The following is a 16,138-nucleotide window of genomic DNA, read 5'->3' as shown; positions in this document are numbered from 1 at the left end:
CCCCTTTGGGGGGTTCCGTGTCCGTCTGTCCATCCATCCATCCCACAGCCGGCGCACTCAGCCCCCCCAGCAGCCCCCGGGACACACGGACACGCCACACACCCCTCGGGGGAGCCCCCTCCGTGTCCCCAAAGCACCGCGACGCTTCCCCGTCCCCCTCCCAGGTTGGGGGGGGGGGTTGATGCCCATCCCGCGAGGCGCAGGGTCCCGCGGGGGATGGGCTGCCGTGGCTGGGGGGCCTGCCGGTGCCCCCCCATCACCATCCCTCCCCCCCCAGTCTCCCCGTTACCTTCTTGACGGTGCGCGGCGCCTCGCTGACGGTGCCGTCGGGGCTGACGAGCGCCTCGGCCGCGGCGGCGGCGGCGGGGCCGGCGGCGGGGCCGTCGCGGTGCCGGTGCTGGGGGTGGTGGGGGTCGCTCCGCTTCATCGCCGACGCCTGCGGCACCTTGGCGGCCCCGGGAGGCAACCCGGGCGCGGAGCAGGCGCTCAGCGGGGGCCGCTCGGCGCCCGAGGAGGAGGAGGAGGAGGAGGAAGAAGAGGACGAAGAAGCCGCCGGGGCCGCCTCACGCTCGGCGGCCGGCAGCGGGCACGGGGCCGCCGCCGCCGCCACCCCGTGCCCGGGCGGGTGCGCGGCCACCGGCTCGCACGGCGGTCCCGCCGCTTTATCCATGGGGCCGCTCAGCTCCTTCAGCTCCACAGCCGGGGCCGCCACCTGCACCGACATCGCCGCCGCCGAGAACGACCGAGCGCCCGAGCCACTGCAGCCTGCGGGCCCGCCCGCCCCCTCAGCGCCCGCGGGGCACGCCGGGACGGGCAGCCCAGCGGACTACAACTCCCAGCGGCCCCCGCGGCGCCTCCCCTTTAAGGCGGGGCCGCGGGTCGCGCCGCGGGGGGTGCTGGGAGTTGTAGTCCGGGTGCGGCGAGCAGGCCTTTAGGGCCTACCAAGGGCCTTGAGGCCTCGGCCGGCCTTTCCAACGCGGGGAAGGGAAGGGAAGGGAAGGGAAGGGAAGGGAAGGGAAGGGAAGGGAAGGGAAGGGAAGGGAAGGGAAGGGAAGGGAAGGGAAGGGAAGGGAAGGGAAGGGAAGGGAAGGGAAGGGAAGGGAAGGGAAGGGAAGGGAAGGGAAGGGGAAGAGGAAAGGGAAGGGAAGGGAAGGGAAGGGAAGGGAAGGGAAGGGAAGGGAAGGGAAGGGAAGGGAAGGGAAGGGAAGGGAAGGGAAGGGAAGGGAAGGGAAGGGAAGGGAAGGGAAGGGAAGGGAAGGGAAGGGAAGGGAAGGGAAGGGAAGGGAAGGGAAGGGAAGGGAAGGGAAGGGAAGGGAAGGGAAGGGAAGGGAAGGGAAGGGAAGGGAAGGGAAGGGAAGGGAAGGGAAGGGAAGGGAAGGGAAGGGAAGGGAAGGGAAGGGAAGGGAAGGGAAGGGAAGGGAAGGGAAGGGAAGGGAAGGGAAGGGGTAATTAAGAGGCTTCCTCGCTCGGGTTATGTTAATTATCATCGTGGGGATGAGCTGGGCGGTGGGAGGGATAAGCCAAGGGTGTTGTCCTGGACTCTGGGCTCCAGGGGGTGTGTAGGGGCCGTGGAGCATGGCCGGGATGGAGGGGAGGGGGAGAGGGGGAGAGGCCCCTTCCCTGGGGACACCCAGACCCCGGGGCCCTGACACGTCCCTGGGGGGCTGAGCCTCTCACCCTGCCCTGGCAGGGGGGTTGGTCTGGGTGGGCTTTGGAGGTCCCTTCCAAGCGCTCGGGGACGCTGTGATGAAGGGGATGGAGCCCCTTCCTCGTGAGGAGAGGCTGAGGGGACCTGGCCTTGGGGGTACCTGGGGATCTGGGTCAGCACAGGACGGGAACGGGGGGACCCGACGAGCTCCAAGGACTTTCCAACCCCGGGATTCTATGAGGAGACCGAGGGGTGAGCTCATCAGTGTTTATCAATAGGCAAAGGGTGGTTGGTGGGGCAAGAGAGGTCCTTGTCCCCCTCTGCTCTGCCCTGGTGGGGCCCCACCTGGAATATCGGGTCCAGCTCTGGGCCCCTCAGCTCCAGAAGGACACAGAGCTGCTTGGAAGAGCCCAGCACAGGGACACCGAGGTGATGGAGGGAGGGGAACCCCGTCCTTGTGAGGGGAGGCTGAGGCAGCTGGGGGTGTTCAGCCTGGAGAGGAGGAGACTGAGGGGTGAGCTCATCAGTGTCTGTGAGTGTGCACAGGGTGAGAGTCAGGAGGCCAGAGCCAGGCTCTGCTCAGGGGTGGCAGCGACAGGACACGGGGCAGCGGGTGCAGCGGGAGCAGAGGAAGCTCCATGGGAATGTCAGGAGCAGCTTTGTCCCTGGGAGGGTGACAGAGCCCTGGGCCAGGCTGCCCAGAGAGGCTGGGGAGTCTCCTTCCCTGGAGACATCCAAACCCTGTGGTCCTGGACAGGTTCCTGTGGGATTTGGTCTGGGGGATCCTGCTCTGGCAGGGGGGTTGGGCTGGGTGAGCTCTGGGGGTCCCTTCCAAAGGCTCTGTGAAGGTGCAGTGAGGCAATCTTTAGAATGTTCTGGGTTCCTGTTCTCAAGCCTGTGACGGGTCATTAAGGGCTTTGTGATAACGAGCTCTCATCATGGGAAACAGAAGCGTGGAGAACCTATGAACAGGCACCTCTCATGAACACACATCTGTCCTGTGTCAGCATCTGAGGGACTCCTCACCTCAGCTGGACCCCTGAGGGGGCAGACAAGGACCATCCAGAGGAGTAACAACAGCCCCAGGGACCAGTACAGGTTGGGGACTGGGCTGTGGGAGAGCAGTGGGGGGGAGAGGGTCCTGGGGGTCCTGGGGGACAGCAGGGTGACCGTGACCAGCACGGTCTGGGGTTGGAGGCTGATGGCATCCTGGGCTGGGAGGGTCTCTCAAGGTCCCTCCCAGCTCCTGACGTGCTGAGTCTGGGGTTGAGGTGCTGCTGCATCTCGGTGCTGGAGCAGGGTGCTGGGTGACCTCCCTGGAGCTCCCATCAGACTCATCCCAGCATCTCCTGAGCTGGAAGGGACCCCCAAGGCCCACCCAGTCCCACTCCTGGCCCCACACAGCCCCAGCCCAGGCAGAGGTGGCACCGAGGGCATCGGCCAGGCGCTTCCTGCCCTCAGCCCAGCTCGGGGCTGGGACCCCTTCCCTGGGCAGCCTGTGCCAGCCCCGACCCCCCTCTCAGCACAGAACCTCCTCCTGACCCCCAGCCTGACCCTCCCCTGGCAGCTTCACGCCGGCCCCTGGGGTTCCATCCCTGGTCCCCATGGAGAGGAGAGAGATCGGCGCTGCCCTGGGCAGGAACCCACAGACCCCCTGAGCTCTGTCCTCAGCCTCCTCTGCTCCAGGCTCAGCACCCCCAGCTCCCTCAGCCGCTCCTGGGAAGCTTTGCTGCTCTCCAGCCCCTTCCCCAGCCTGGTTGCCCTTCTCTGCACTCGCTCCAGGACCCCCATGTCCTTCTGGTGCTGAGGAGCCCAGAACTGGACCCAGCACTCCAGCTGCAGCCTCCCCAGTGCCCAGCCCAGGGGCACAAGCCCCTCCCCAGCCCTCCTGGCCACGCTGGCTCTGACACAAGCCAGGCTGCCCTTGGCCTTCCTGGCCCCCCGGGCACACTGCTGGCTCCTGGGCAGGCTGAGCTCACCCCACACCCCCAGGTCCTTCTCCCAGCAGCTCTCCAGCCGCTCTGCCCCAGCCTGGAGCTGCCGGGGGTTGTTGTGTCCCCTGGGCAGGACTCTGCCCTTGGCCCTGCTGAACCTCAGCCCCTTGGGCTCAGCCATGGTGAGCACACACGCTTCAGTACACACACACCATCAATGTCTGGATGACCCCAGGGCCTTCAGCCTCTCCTGGGGAGACTTCCCCTCCAGCCCCTTCCCCATCCTGGCTGCCTCCTCTGGACACTCCCCAATAGTTCTGTGTCCCTCTTGTCCTGTGACACCCAAACCTGCCCCCAGGACTGGAGGTGAGGCCACCCCAACACAGGGCAGAGCAGGACAACCCCCTCCCTGGACCAGCCAAGCCGTGCTGGATGCACCCCAGGGTGGGGTTGACCTTCCTTGTGTCCCACAGAGCAGAACATTCCTCTGAGGGACCAGATCTGGGGCCAGCCAGAAGCAAAGGGACAGTTTGTCGATGCCAAAGGCAACGGGGTCACAGAGCAGGAAGGATTCAGAGGAGCCTGGAAAATGCAGACCCAGGAAACCCCCCCAAAATCAGGAGGAAGAGGAAGGATGGGGACAGGCAGCAAAACCTGAGAACCCAAGGGAAGAGCTCACGCTTGGAGAGGAAGAACCTGGCTGGAAGATCTCACTGGGGACAAGAGGGAAACTGGGTTTGTGCTGGGCACGGGTGGCAACTGGACTGGAAAACGCTGGGGATGGAGGCAAGGAGAGAAAGTTCTGGAACGCACTGAATGGGCTGGGAAGATGCTGAAGCAGTGGGGAGGATGCTGGGAGGAACGTGCATGGGGGGTTGGAGTTAAAGGAGAAAGAAGCACTTGGAAAGACCCAACCTCACTGAACTGACACTGTTTCCTTGCTGAGGAGAAGTCAGAACCCACGTGTGGGATTCAGAGCAGGTTCCTGCCTCTCCTGAGGGTTACAAAGCTCAGTCTGGGGGCAGGTTTCAGCCTCAGAGGGACACAGTGTGGCCAGGAGGGCTGGAGAGGGGCTTGTGCCCCTGGGCTGGGCACTGGGGAGGCTGCAGCTGGAGTGCTGGGTCCAGTTCTGGGCTCCTCAGCACCAGAAGGACATGGGGGTCCTGGAGCGAGTGCAGAGAAGGGCAACCAGGCTGGGGAAGGGGCTGGAGAGCAGCAAAGCTTCCCAGGAGCAGCTGAGGGAGCTGGGGGTGCTGAGCCTGGGCAAGAGGAGGCTGAGGGGAGCCCTTCTCCCCCCTGCCCTGCCCTGCCCTGGCAGGAGGGTGCAGAGAGGTGGGCGATGGTCTCTGCAGCCAGGGGCCAGGAGCTGGGCCGAGGGGCAATGGGCTCAAGCTGCCCCAGGGCAGGGTCAGCTCAGCTGGGAGGGCAAAGTTCTTCCCTGGCAGAGTTGTGGGGCTGTGGCACAGGCTGCCCAGGGAGGGGGCTGAGTCCCCAGCCCTGGGGGTGTTGACCAGAGGGGAGATGAGGTGCTCAGGGAGCTGGGGCAGCTCAGGGTGGGATTGGTTGGACTGGATGATCTTCAGAGGGCTTTCCCAACCCTGTGACTCTGTGATAAAGACACTTTCCTAAAGCACCATCTGTCCCCAAAAGCACCATCATCACGGCGCGTCACCCGGCACCTCCGGGGGCACCCAGCAGCACCCCAAAACCAGAGTGACCCCACAGTGAGTCTGGGGATCCCTGAGCCCTGAGTGCCACCTGCTGGCAAAGGGGCCCCCCTACTTTGCTGCCAAAACCCAGTGAGCATCCCCCCCACTCCACTCCCTGTTGCACCCACGGGTGTTTCCAGCCCCCCACACAGGCCAAAGAGTGGGGCAGGGGGGGGTTAAAGAGGTTTTGGGAGGAGCCAGAGAAAGGACAACCCCCTCCCCCCCTAATTTCCCCACTCAATACCCCCCCAAAGAGCCCAGGGCAGCAATGGAAACTTGGCAAATTTAATACTGATACAGGAAAGGGCTTTTTTTTTTCCTTAACACAGCAAAAAATCAACCCGTGGAGGTCACTGGGAGAGCGGGAAAGCCAAGAGCCTACCTGGGTGTGAGAGACACGGACAGATGGACAGAGAACGGACAGATGGACAGGCAGGGACCAGAGTCCTCCCACCTCAGGGCTCAGCTGGGTTTGTTGTGATCTAGGAGGGGTGGGGAGGGCTTTTTGTTTTCTCCTTAAAAAAATAAAAATCCCACTAAAAAATACTTTGTGCAGGGAGTTGGGGCACCCGGACAGCGCGGGAGACCCCAGCCCACCTCCAGCATCCCGGGCTGGGAAGCACCAGCCCACCAGCCCCTCCCATTTTGGCTCTGGTTCAGCTCAGTGGGAGGCTGGAAGGCACTTTGGGACCCCTGAAGAAATGTGGGGTGCACCTAGAAATGGGTACAGCCCTCGGGGGTGATTGCTGCTGCCTTGTGAGAAGGGGTGTGTGTGTGGGGGGGGTTCAAGCTCATCCCGCTCTCACTGGCGGTGCCGGTGCCCGGCTGTCGTGTCTCAGTGTGTGATAGAAAGATTAAAAAAATCATTAAAAATCATCCAAAAATAAGGAACTATTGGCACAAGTGTTTGGAAGCTCTACGTACCGTCTAGCTGCAGAGTGGGGGGGTGAAGGAGGGGTGTCAGCAGGTCCCAGCACCCCGGGGATGCAGCTCACTGATATCTACCCCGCTGCCTGGTTACCGTCGTCGCCGGCGGTGGGGAAGGCAGCGTCCCCCTTGTCCTTGAATCCCTGGGGGGTTGTTCCCCACTGAGGCACTGTTTCTCCTCTCCTGGTGATGCCAAAACCCTTCTGATGGTGTCTTGGTGGGTTGGGGTGTGCACGGAGTCTGTTTGGGATGCAGGGAGAAACGCTGTCCGCTGAGGCCGGAGGGATGCTCAGGCTCGGCGCCGGTGGGACAGGGTGGGCTTCGGTGTCCCCTCCTTGGCTGCCTGTGCTGGGAGAGGTTTTGGGTCTCACCCCCTGTGTCCCCACCCCCCTCACAACGTCCCAATGGGGCTCAGAAGTCCGAATCAGCGTCCAGCAGCTCCGCGTCCACCAAGTTGGTCCGAGAGTGGATGGGGGCCAAGCCGGCCCGGCGGCCCTGAGTCCTCGGCCCCCCGCCGCGGGGCAGGGTGCCGGGGTTGGGGGTCCAGAGGGGACCCCCGTTGCGCTGCCAGCGCCCGCTGCTGGGGCCGGGCTTCTCCTCATCCAGGGTCCCGCTCTCGGGGCAGAAGGGGTTGCTGATGAGGTGGAAGACGTTGGCTCTGCGCCGGTGGTCCCACGGCATCCCAGCAAAGGCGGCTTCGGGTTGGCCAGGGGCGAGCCCCGGGATGACATCGGGGGCGAAGGCCACCAGGCAGGGCTGGGGGGGCAGCCGGGGTAGGCGAGGGACGGTGCTGGTGGCCAGGGGGCCTGTGGACCCCCCCAGGCAGCGTTCAGGATCTGGGAACACTTCCTTCTTCTTCTTCCTCCGCTTCTTCTTGCGACCGCTGCGCTGCTGCAGCTCGGGGGAGACGTCGGCCTCCACCACCCAAAGGTTGGCCCTCTCCTCGGGGGGCACTGTGGGACGTGAGACAGGGTGGGTGAGAGAGGCCACATCCTGCCCTGCACCCCCCCCAACCAGCCCCAGCCCCCTCCCCCCAGGCTCTGCCTCCCCACACATCCCCTGTACCCCTGGGATAAACAAAGCCAGGGATCTCCTGGAGAGAGTCCAGAGGAGGGACAGGGATGCTGAAGGGGCTGGAGCATCTCCCCTGGGAGGAAAGGCTGAGGGAGCTGGGGCTGTTCAGCCTGCAGAGAAGAGCCTGAGAGGGGATCTGATCAATGGGCATCAAGAGCTGAAGGGTGGGACCCAGGGGCCATGGGCAGCCTCTGCTCAGTGTCTGTGGGGACAGGACAAGGGGCGATGGGCTCAAGTTGGAGCACAGGGAGTTCCCCCCAATGTGGGGAAGAACTTCTTGCCAGTGAGGGTGAGGGAGCCCTGGGACAGGCTGCCCAGGGGGTGTGGAGTCTCCTTCTTTGGAGAGATCCCAGCCCCTGTCCTAGGGACCCTGCTTGGGCAGGGGGTTGGAGCCCATGGGCTCTCAAGGTCCCTTCCAACCCCTATGATTCTATGATTCTCTGCCAGCCTCTTCCCCCCTCCCAGAGACACCCCATGAGGTCCCCAAGAACTTGCCAGGCGTCGCCACAGGTGTGACAGAGATGTCCTGGGGCAGGATAGCCCCTCTCCTGGCCACCATCTTGGTGACGTGCTGCGCCCACGCCGAGGACACATCAGCCGACGGCTCGTTGATGTCAAACGCTAAACCAGCTACAAGGACAAAGGTGGGAAGGAAACAGTCAAGGAGGGGACCCCAGGGAGCTGCTGAGGGGTGTGTGTCCCCCCTCCCCGGGGCCGTACCCACGGGGCCGTCGTGCGAGACGGTGTGCATGCTGAAGGACAGCTCCTGGCCCGGGTCGCGCAGCAGCTCCCTGCGCTTGGAGAAGGCCTTCGCGATCATCTTGCTCTTCTTGATCCTCTTGGGCTGGTCATCGCTCTGTCCCGTCAGCCTGGGGACACAGTAGGGACACGGCGTGAGGACACGCGCAGCTGGGGGCACGGGGACCCTTCCCCATCTCTGGACAGGGACACTGAGGGTGGCAGAGGCCACCCTATTCCCAAGCCGCTGTCTGCTGTGAGCCCACCACTCACTGAGGCGACAGGCAAAGGTTTGGGGACAACTTCCCACATCTCACAACGCTGGACGGGGCAGGAGGGTCCCACAGGGAGCTGTGGGGTGACACCCTGAGGGTCCCACCTGCACCAGGTCCGCTTCCAGATGAGCAGGGTGGCCTTGGTCCAGACCCAGGTGCTCATGGAGACGCCGGTACCGAACATGGCGAAGAGGTTGATTTTCTCCACCAGCAGACTGGGCCGGTTCTTGATCTCACAGTCTGGGATGGGCTTGTTGGTCTGCGTGGCGATGGTCACGTTGGCTTCACACCTGTGGGGACAGACGGCAGGACGGTGGCACTAAGGAGGGTGACAGGATGGGGCTGAGTCCCTACAACTCTACGGGTGCGGTGGCAACGCTGGTGGGGGACACAAAGGGCTTTCTGCTCTGCAACACCTGGGATGCCACCAGCAGCTCCCTCCTGTCCCTGTCCCCATCCCTGTCCCTGTCCCCATCCCACTCACAGGACGTATTCCCGAAAGCTGCGCTCCCACTCGGCCTGGTTGAAGAAGTCATAGAAGTGGCAGCCAAAGGTGATGAAGACAAAGCCAAAGGCCAAGAAGCCGAAGATGCCTGTAAGAAAAGCGGGACATCCCTTGTTTAGCAGGACCCCAACACCACCAGGACGAGGACACTGTCAGTACAGCTTTGCCCCCCCCTTACTGCAGCCACCCCCCAGGAAGGTGTTTGTCTGGGTTCAGGGGACAAAACACCCCCGTTTCCACCCAAACCCTGGCGGAAAGGGTACTGAAAGGGTGCTGAGGGAGCCCAGCTCACCCAGCCGCAGCATGGTCTCGTTGATCTTGCTGGCCGCCTTCTCGCTCAGCAGCCCAGGGTGGTTGCTCTTGATGGAGAAGAGCGTCATGACCCCTGCGGTGGAGGGAGGAGGTGCTCAGGGTTTGGGGGGGACACAGGCACTCAGTGTGCCCCCATCGGGGTGAGCGCACACCTACCCCGGATGAGGAAATAGCCCCCCACGATGAGGACGAGCCCGATGGGCGCCAGGACGAAGCCGGCCCGGTACCGGTAGTTCTTGTACCCCACGAAGCAGATGCCGCTGACAGAGTCACCATCCACCTGGCAGAGATGGGGATGGGGTGGGCTGGCTGTGGTCACCCCTTCCCCCTGCACCCCACCGAGGCCGGGAAGCACCGGGACACGGGGCCGGGGTGCCGTTACCTGCGCCACGGCCAGGATGGCCACGGTGAGGACGAAGGGGATGGACCAGGTGATGAGGTGGAAGTAGGAGGTCTTGCCCAGCAGCGGCTGGTAGGTGGTGCCCAGGGCCTTGAAGGAGGTGTGCCAGGCGTAGGTCAGCATGACGAACCAGATGACGCCCGACATCAGCGAGTAGTAAACGATGACGAAGATGATGACGCAGGAGAGCGTCTCGTTGGAGCTACGGGGTGAGACAGGAGGGTCACCAACCCCCCCAGAATCACACACACGGCTGGGAAAGACCTTTGAAGATCATCAAGTCCATCCAATCCCATCCTGAGCTAAACCAGCTCCCTGAGCACCTCATCTCCCCTCTGTTCAACACCCCCAGGGCTGGGGACTCAGCCCCCTCCCTGGGCAGCCTGTGCCACAGCCCCACACTGCTGGCTCCTGCTCAGGCTGAGCTCACCCCACACCCCCAGCTCCTTCTCCCAGCAGCTCTCCAGCCGCTCTGCCCCAGCCTGGAGCTGCCGGGGGTTGTTGTGGCCCATGGGCAGGACTCTGCCCTTGGCCCTGGTGAACCTCAGCCCCTTGGGCTCAGCCCATGGCTCCAGCCTGGTCAGACCCCTCTGAAGACCCTCCCCACCCTCAGGCAGACCCACACATCCTCCCAGCTCAGTGTCACCCCCAAACTGTCTGAGGGAACATCCCATCCCTTCACCCAGGTCATTGATAAAGACGTTGAACAGAACTGGGCCCAGGACTGAGCCCTGGGGGTGCCACCAGTGACAGGCCTCCAGCTGGATTTGGTTCCATTCACCACCCCCTTTGGGCCCGTCCATCCAGCCAGTTTTTAACCCAGCTGAGGGTCCCCCTGTCCAGGGCAGTAGAGACAGGGAAGAAAAGGGTCTCTCCTACCCCAAGAGCAGAGCATCTTCCATGCTCCCAAAAGGCCACTTAACCCCCAGACCCCTCCTCAGCATTGGGGACCCCTTTCAGCACGTGGCCATGGTGGGATGGGGACAAAGGTGACACATACGTGGGTTCCCCCAGCCTCATGGTGCCGTCAGCCCGGCACACGATCTCATCCCGAGCCCCGTCCATGAACTGCGCCAGCCAGCCGATGCTGCCCACGAAGAAGCAGGCGTTGACGTAGAAGAGGATGACAGCGGGGTAGCGGTTGGAGTTCCTCCAGTCAGCAACGAACGTGGCCTGGGAGGAAGGAGAAAAGGGACAGCTCAGAGCCTGGTCCTCTTCTAGGGACAGAGTCACAGAATCACCGGGTTGGAAAAGCCCTTTGAAGATCATCAAGTCCAAGCAATCCCATCCTGAGCTAAACCAGCTCCCTGAGCACCTCATCTCCCCTCTGCTCAACACCCTCAGGGCTGGGGACTCAGCCCCCTCCCTGAGCAGCCTGTGCCACAGCCCCACAACTCTTCCAGGGAAGAACTTTGCCCTCCCAGCTGAGCTGACCCTGCCCTGGGGCAGCTTGAGCCCATTGCCCCTCGGCCCAGCTCCTGGCCCCTGGCTGCAGAGACCATCACCCACCTCTCTGCACCCTCCTGCCAGGGCAGGGCAGGGCAGGGCAGGGCAGCGGGGAGAAGGGCTCCCCTCAGCCTCCTCTTGCCCAGGCTCAGCACCCCCAGCTCCCTCAGCCGCTCCTGGGAAGCTTTGCTGCTCTCCAGCCCCTTCCCCAGCCTGGTTGCCCTTCTCTGCACTCGCTCCAGGACCCCCATGTCCTTCTGGTGCTGAGGAGCCCAGAACTGGACCCAGCACTCCAGCTGCAGCCTCCCCAGTGCCCAGCCCAGGGGCACAAGCCCCTCCCCAGCCCTCCTGGCCACGCTGGCTCTGACACAAGCCAGGCTGCCCTTGGCCTTCTTGGCCACAGGGACAAGTCCCTGCGTCCTCCAGCGTCTCACCAGGGTGAAGAAGGTGCAGAAGATGGTGACGGAGGAGAAGGCGGCGATGTAGACGTGCATCTCGCGGTGCTCCTTCTCGGTGAAGAGCGGGTTCTGGCACTGGATGCCACAACCCTCCACGTCCTCGTACCAGCTCTTGGGGTTGTCCGTCCGCACCAGCGGCGCCTCGCACTGCCCCGAGCTGTTGAACTTGATGTTCTGCACCTCGTTCTGCAGGAGGAGAAACCAGGCTGTGAGGAGGAGGAGGAGGAGGAGGACGAGGAGAAGGAGGAGGACGAGGAGAAGGAGGAGAAGGAGGAGAAGGAGGAGAAGGAGGAGAAGGAGGAGAAGGAGGAGAAGGAGGAGAAGGAGGAGAAGGAGGAGAAGGAGGAGAAGGAGGAGAAGGAGGAGAAGGAGGAGAAGGAGGAGAAGGAGGAGAAGGAGGAGAAGGAGGAGAAGGAGGAGAAGGAGGAGAAGGAGGAGAAGGAGGAGGACGAGGAGGACGAGGAGGAGGAGGACGAGGAGGACGAGGAGGACGAGGAGGACGAGGAGGACGAGGAGGACGAGGAGGACGAGGAGGACGAGGAGGACGAGGACGAGGAGGAGGACGAGGAGGAGGACGAGGAGGAGGACGAGGAGGAGGACGAGGAGGAGGACGAGGAGGAGGACGAGGAGGAGGACGAGGAGGAGGACGAGGAGGACGAGGACGAGGAGAAGGAGGAGAAGGAGGAGAAGGAGGAGAAGGAGGAGAAGGAGGAGAAGGAGGAGAAGGAGGAGAAGGAGGAGAAGGAGGAGAAGGAGGAGAAGGAGGAGAAGGAGGAGAAGGAGGAGAAGGAGGAGAAGGAGGAGAAGGAGGAGAAGGAGGAGAAGGAGGAGAAGGAGGAGAAGGAGGAGAAGGAGGAGAAGGAGGAGAAGGAGGAGAAGGAGGATGAGGAGGAGGAAGAGGAGAAGGAGGAGGAGGAGAAGGAGGAGGAGGAAGCACACCCATGGTGAAGGCTGGGATGGACATCAGTCCCCCACAGAGGGCTGGGGAACAGCCAGCGCTTCCCCGTGTGGATTTGGAGACACGGTGGGGTGTCCCCCGATCTTGGCGCCCTCCGCCGCCGTACCGGGCATCCCTCGGGGAAGCGGTCGGGCGTGCACTTGAGGAAGTCGGGCCAGCCGCGCTCGCGCTCCACGATGGTGCAGGAGCGCGGGTGGCCTGGCAGAGGGTCTGGCTGGGCAGCTCCACCTGGCCGTCCTCGCATTTGGGCATGTAGACGGCGCAGAGCAGGGGCTGGATGACGTCCCAGCAGCGCGGGGCGTTGCGCAGGCCTGTGGGGACACGGTGTCACCCCCCTCTCATCCCCCCATCCCACCCATCCCACCCCGTCCCGTCCCGCGCCGTCCCCCTGCCCCACGGGGGTGTGGGTGGGGGGCAGCACCAGCACCACCCGCCCCAACAGCCCCGGGGACGCGGTACCCTGGGTGCCCCAGCAACACCCCAGGGTGCTGTGCCCACTCTGAGACCCCCGCTATACTGCCCTCCTGCCGTATGGGGTTCCAGCCTGGTCCCCCACTACATTACACCCATCCCTGGTCCCCTGCTATACCGCTCCCTCCCATACCATACCCATCCCTGGTCCCCTGCTATACTGCTCCCCTGCCGCATGGGGTTCCTGGTCCCCTGCTACACTGCACCCATCCCTGGTCCCCTGCTATACTGCTCCCCTCCATACTGTGCCTATATCTGGTCCCCTGCTATACTGCTCCTTTGGCATATGGGGTTCTGCCCTGGTCCCCAGCTACACTGCGCCCACCCCTGGTCCCCTGCTATACCGCTCCCCTCCATACTGTGCCCATCCCTGGTCCCCTGCCACACTGATCTCCTCCATACCATGCCATCCTTGCTCCCCCGCTATACTGCTCCCCTCCATACCCTGGCCACCCCCAGCCCCTGCCATACCGCTCCCCTCCATACAGCGCCCATCCCTGGTACCCTACCAGACCACTCCCCTCCACACCATGCCATCCTTGGTCCCCTGTTATAGTGCTCCCCTCAACACTGCACCCAAGCTCGGTCCCCTGTTATAGCGCTCCCCTCCATCCTGCGCCCAAGCTCGGCCCCTGTTATAGCGCTCCCCTCAACACTGCGCCCAAGCTCGGTCCCCTGTTATAGCGCTCCCCTCCATCCTGCGCCCAAGCTCGGTCCCCCGTTATAGCGCTCCCCTCCAACCTGCGCTCAAGCTCGGGCCCCCGATATAGCGCTCCCCTCAACACTGCACCCAAGCTCGGTCCCCCGATATAGCGCTCCCGTCCATCCTGCGCCCAAGCTCGGTCCCCTGTTACAGTGCTCCCCTCCATCCTGCGCCCAAGCTCGGTCCCCTGATATAGCGCTCCCCTCAACACTGCACCCAAGCTTGGTCCCCTGTTATAGCGCTCCCCTCAACACTGCGCCCAAGCTTGGTCCCCTGTTATAGCGCTCCCCTCCATCCTGCGCCCAAGCCTGGTCCCCTGATATAGCGCTCCCCTCAACGCTGCACCCAAGCTCGGTCCCCTGTTATAGCGCTCCCCTCCATCCTGCGCCCAAGCTTGGTCCCCTGATATAGCGCTCCCCTCCATCCTGCGCCCAAGCTTGGTCCCCTGTTATAGCGCTCCCCTCCATCCTGCGCCCAAGCTTGGTCCCCTGTTATAGTGCTCCCCTCCATCCTGCGCCCAAGCTCGGTCCCCTGTTATAGCGCTCCCCTCAACACTGCACCCAAGCTCGGTCCCCTGATATAGCGCTCCCCTCAACACTGCACCCAAGCCTGGTCCCCTGTTATACTGCCCCCCTCAACATTGCACCCAAGCTTGGTCCCCTGTTATAGCGCTCCTCTCCATCCTGCGCCCAAGCTTGGTCCCCTGATATAGCGCTCCCCTCCATCCTGCGCCCGAGCTTGGTCCCCTGATATAGCGCTCCCCTCCATCCTGCGCCCAAGCTTGGTCCCCTGTTATAGTGCTCCCCTCAACACTGCACCCAAGCCTGGTCCCCTGTTATACTGCTCCCCTCAACATTGCACCCAAGCTTGGTCCCCTGTTATAGCGCTCCTCTCCATCCTGCACTCAAGCTCGGACCCCTGATATAGCGCTCCCCTCCATCCTGCACCCAAGCTTGTTCCCCTGTTACAGCGCTCCCCTCCATCCTGCGCCCAAGCTCGGTCCCCTGTTATAGCGCTCCCCTCCATCCTGCGCCCAAGCTTGGTCCCCTGTTATAGCGCTCCCCTCCATCCTGCACCCAAGCTTGTTCCCCTGATATAGCGCTCCCCTCCATCCTGCGCCCAAGCTTGGTCCCCTGTTATAGTGCTCCCCTCCATCCCGTGCCCATCCCTGGGCCCCTGGTATACTGCTCCCCTCTATACCGCTCCCCTCCATCCTATGCCCACCCCCTGCCCTCCACACTCTACCCAAGCCCCCTCCACACTGTACCCTCCCTGTTTCCCCCCTTATAGAGCTCCCCGGTGCCCGTCCCGGGCCTTTCCCGGGCTCCCGTCGTGTGTGTCCCCCAACACACCGCGCTAGGCCGGGGGCTTTGAGGCCCCCCCCCCCCAACCTCCCCCCATCTCCATACCGGACCAGAGCAGGAGCTTTCCGTGAGCCTCCTCCTGCGAGGCGGAGTCGGAGGCCAACAAGGTGGAGGTAGCGGCGTAAGGGAGCGCCGAGCCCAGGCAGGCGCCGTAACGGAGCCGTTCGCAGGACGCGGGGCGGCGGCAGCGCTCGGGAACGGCCGAAGAGTTGAGGAACGGGGCGGCGGGACAAGGGCGGCCGCCCAGCGCCAGCGCCATGCCCAGCGCCAGCGCCCAGCGCCACCCGCCGCCCTGCGCCGCCATCCCGGCCCGCACCGGCGCTAGGCGGGCGGCGAGGCCCCGGCCCCCGCCATGCCCCGACGCCCTTTGTTGCGCTCGCCGGGAGGGGGAACGAAGCGGGGCCGCTCCTCCTCCTCCTTCTCCTCCTCCTCTTCCCTCGGCCCGGCCCGGCCCGCTGCGGCCCCGCGCCGGGGCGGGCTGAGGAGAGGCGGCCTCGGCGGGAAAGGCGGGGGGCAGAGGGGGGGAGGGGGGGGGGTGCGTGCAGCCGGCTTTTGAGGAGAAAAGTGGCTTTTTGTGAGGAAAAGTTACGGTTTTTTTAAGGGCGGGCAAGGAGGGGACAAGTTTTTGAGGAGGAAAAGGAGGGGGTGAGGAGGTAGATCGCGCTCGGGGAGGAGGGAAGAGGGTTGTCCCGAGAGAGAAGGGGCTGCTGGAGGGGGGAGTTTGGGGGGAAACGATGGGGTTTGTGAGGGGAAACGTTGGGGTTTGTGAGGGGAAAAGTTGTTTTTTAGGGGGAAATGATGGGGTTTGTGAGGGGAAAAGTTGTTTTTTAGGGGGAATGTTGGGGTTTGTGAGGGGAAAAGTTGTTTTTCGCGGGAAATGTCGGGGTTTGTGAGGAGAAAAGTTGTTTTTTAGGGGGAAATGATGGGGGTTGTGAGGGGAAAAGTTGTTTTTTAGGGGGAAATATTGGGCTTTGTGGGGAGAAGAGTTGTTTTGGGTTGGAAATGTCGGGGTTTGTGAGGGGAAAAGTTGTTTTTTATGGGGAGATGTCGGGGTTTGTGAGGGGAAAAGTTGTTTTTTAGGGGGAAATGTCGGGGTTTGTGAGGGGAAAAGTTGTTTTTTGGGGGGAAATTATGGGGTTTGTGAGGGGAAAAGTTATTTAGGGTGGGAAATGTCGGGATTTGTGAGGGGAAAAGTTGTTTTTTAGGGGGAAATGAT

General features: G+C 63.4%; 2 protein-coding genes across 3 annotated transcripts in view; both read right to left on the bottom strand.

Moving 5' to 3' along the window:
• LOC311197858 (putative adenosylhomocysteinase 3) overlaps window positions 1-724 on the bottom strand; it is a gene marked incomplete at both ends in the record, with an annotated part of 92,312 nt that extends 91,588 nt beyond the window's left edge. For both annotated transcript variants that reach the window (XM_084271691.1, XM_084271692.1), the window contains one exon: window positions 290-724. In XM_084271691.1, coding sequence (XP_084127817.1) covers window positions 290-724 — 435 coding nt within the window. The remainder of the gene's footprint in view (window positions 1-289) is intronic.
• Window positions 725-5,562: 4,838 nt separating this feature from the next.
• SMO (smoothened, frizzled class receptor) lies at window positions 5,563-15,226 on the bottom strand (the record flags this gene model as incomplete). The annotated part of the gene is given in 13 exon segments (XM_084273429.1): window positions 5,563-7,171; window positions 7,788-7,922; window positions 8,013-8,161; window positions 8,410-8,595; window positions 8,790-8,898; window positions 9,103-9,195; window positions 9,279-9,402; window positions 9,505-9,724; window positions 10,523-10,695; window positions 11,403-11,612; window positions 12,491-12,570; window positions 12,573-12,695; window positions 14,968-15,226. Coding segments are annotated over 13 exon segments (2,403 nt in total). The 3' UTR covers window positions 5,563-6,629.
• Between the last annotated feature and the right edge of the window lie 912 nt (window positions 15,227-16,138).

Source organism: Gallinula chloropus (assembly GCF_964237585.1).
Source record: "Gallinula chloropus genome assembly, chromosome: 1".
NCBI lineage: Eukaryota > Metazoa > Chordata > Aves > Gruiformes > Rallidae > Gallinula > Gallinula chloropus.
The sequence above is the reverse complement of the archived record's forward strand: the minus strand, read 5'-3'. Positions and strand labels throughout refer to the sequence as shown.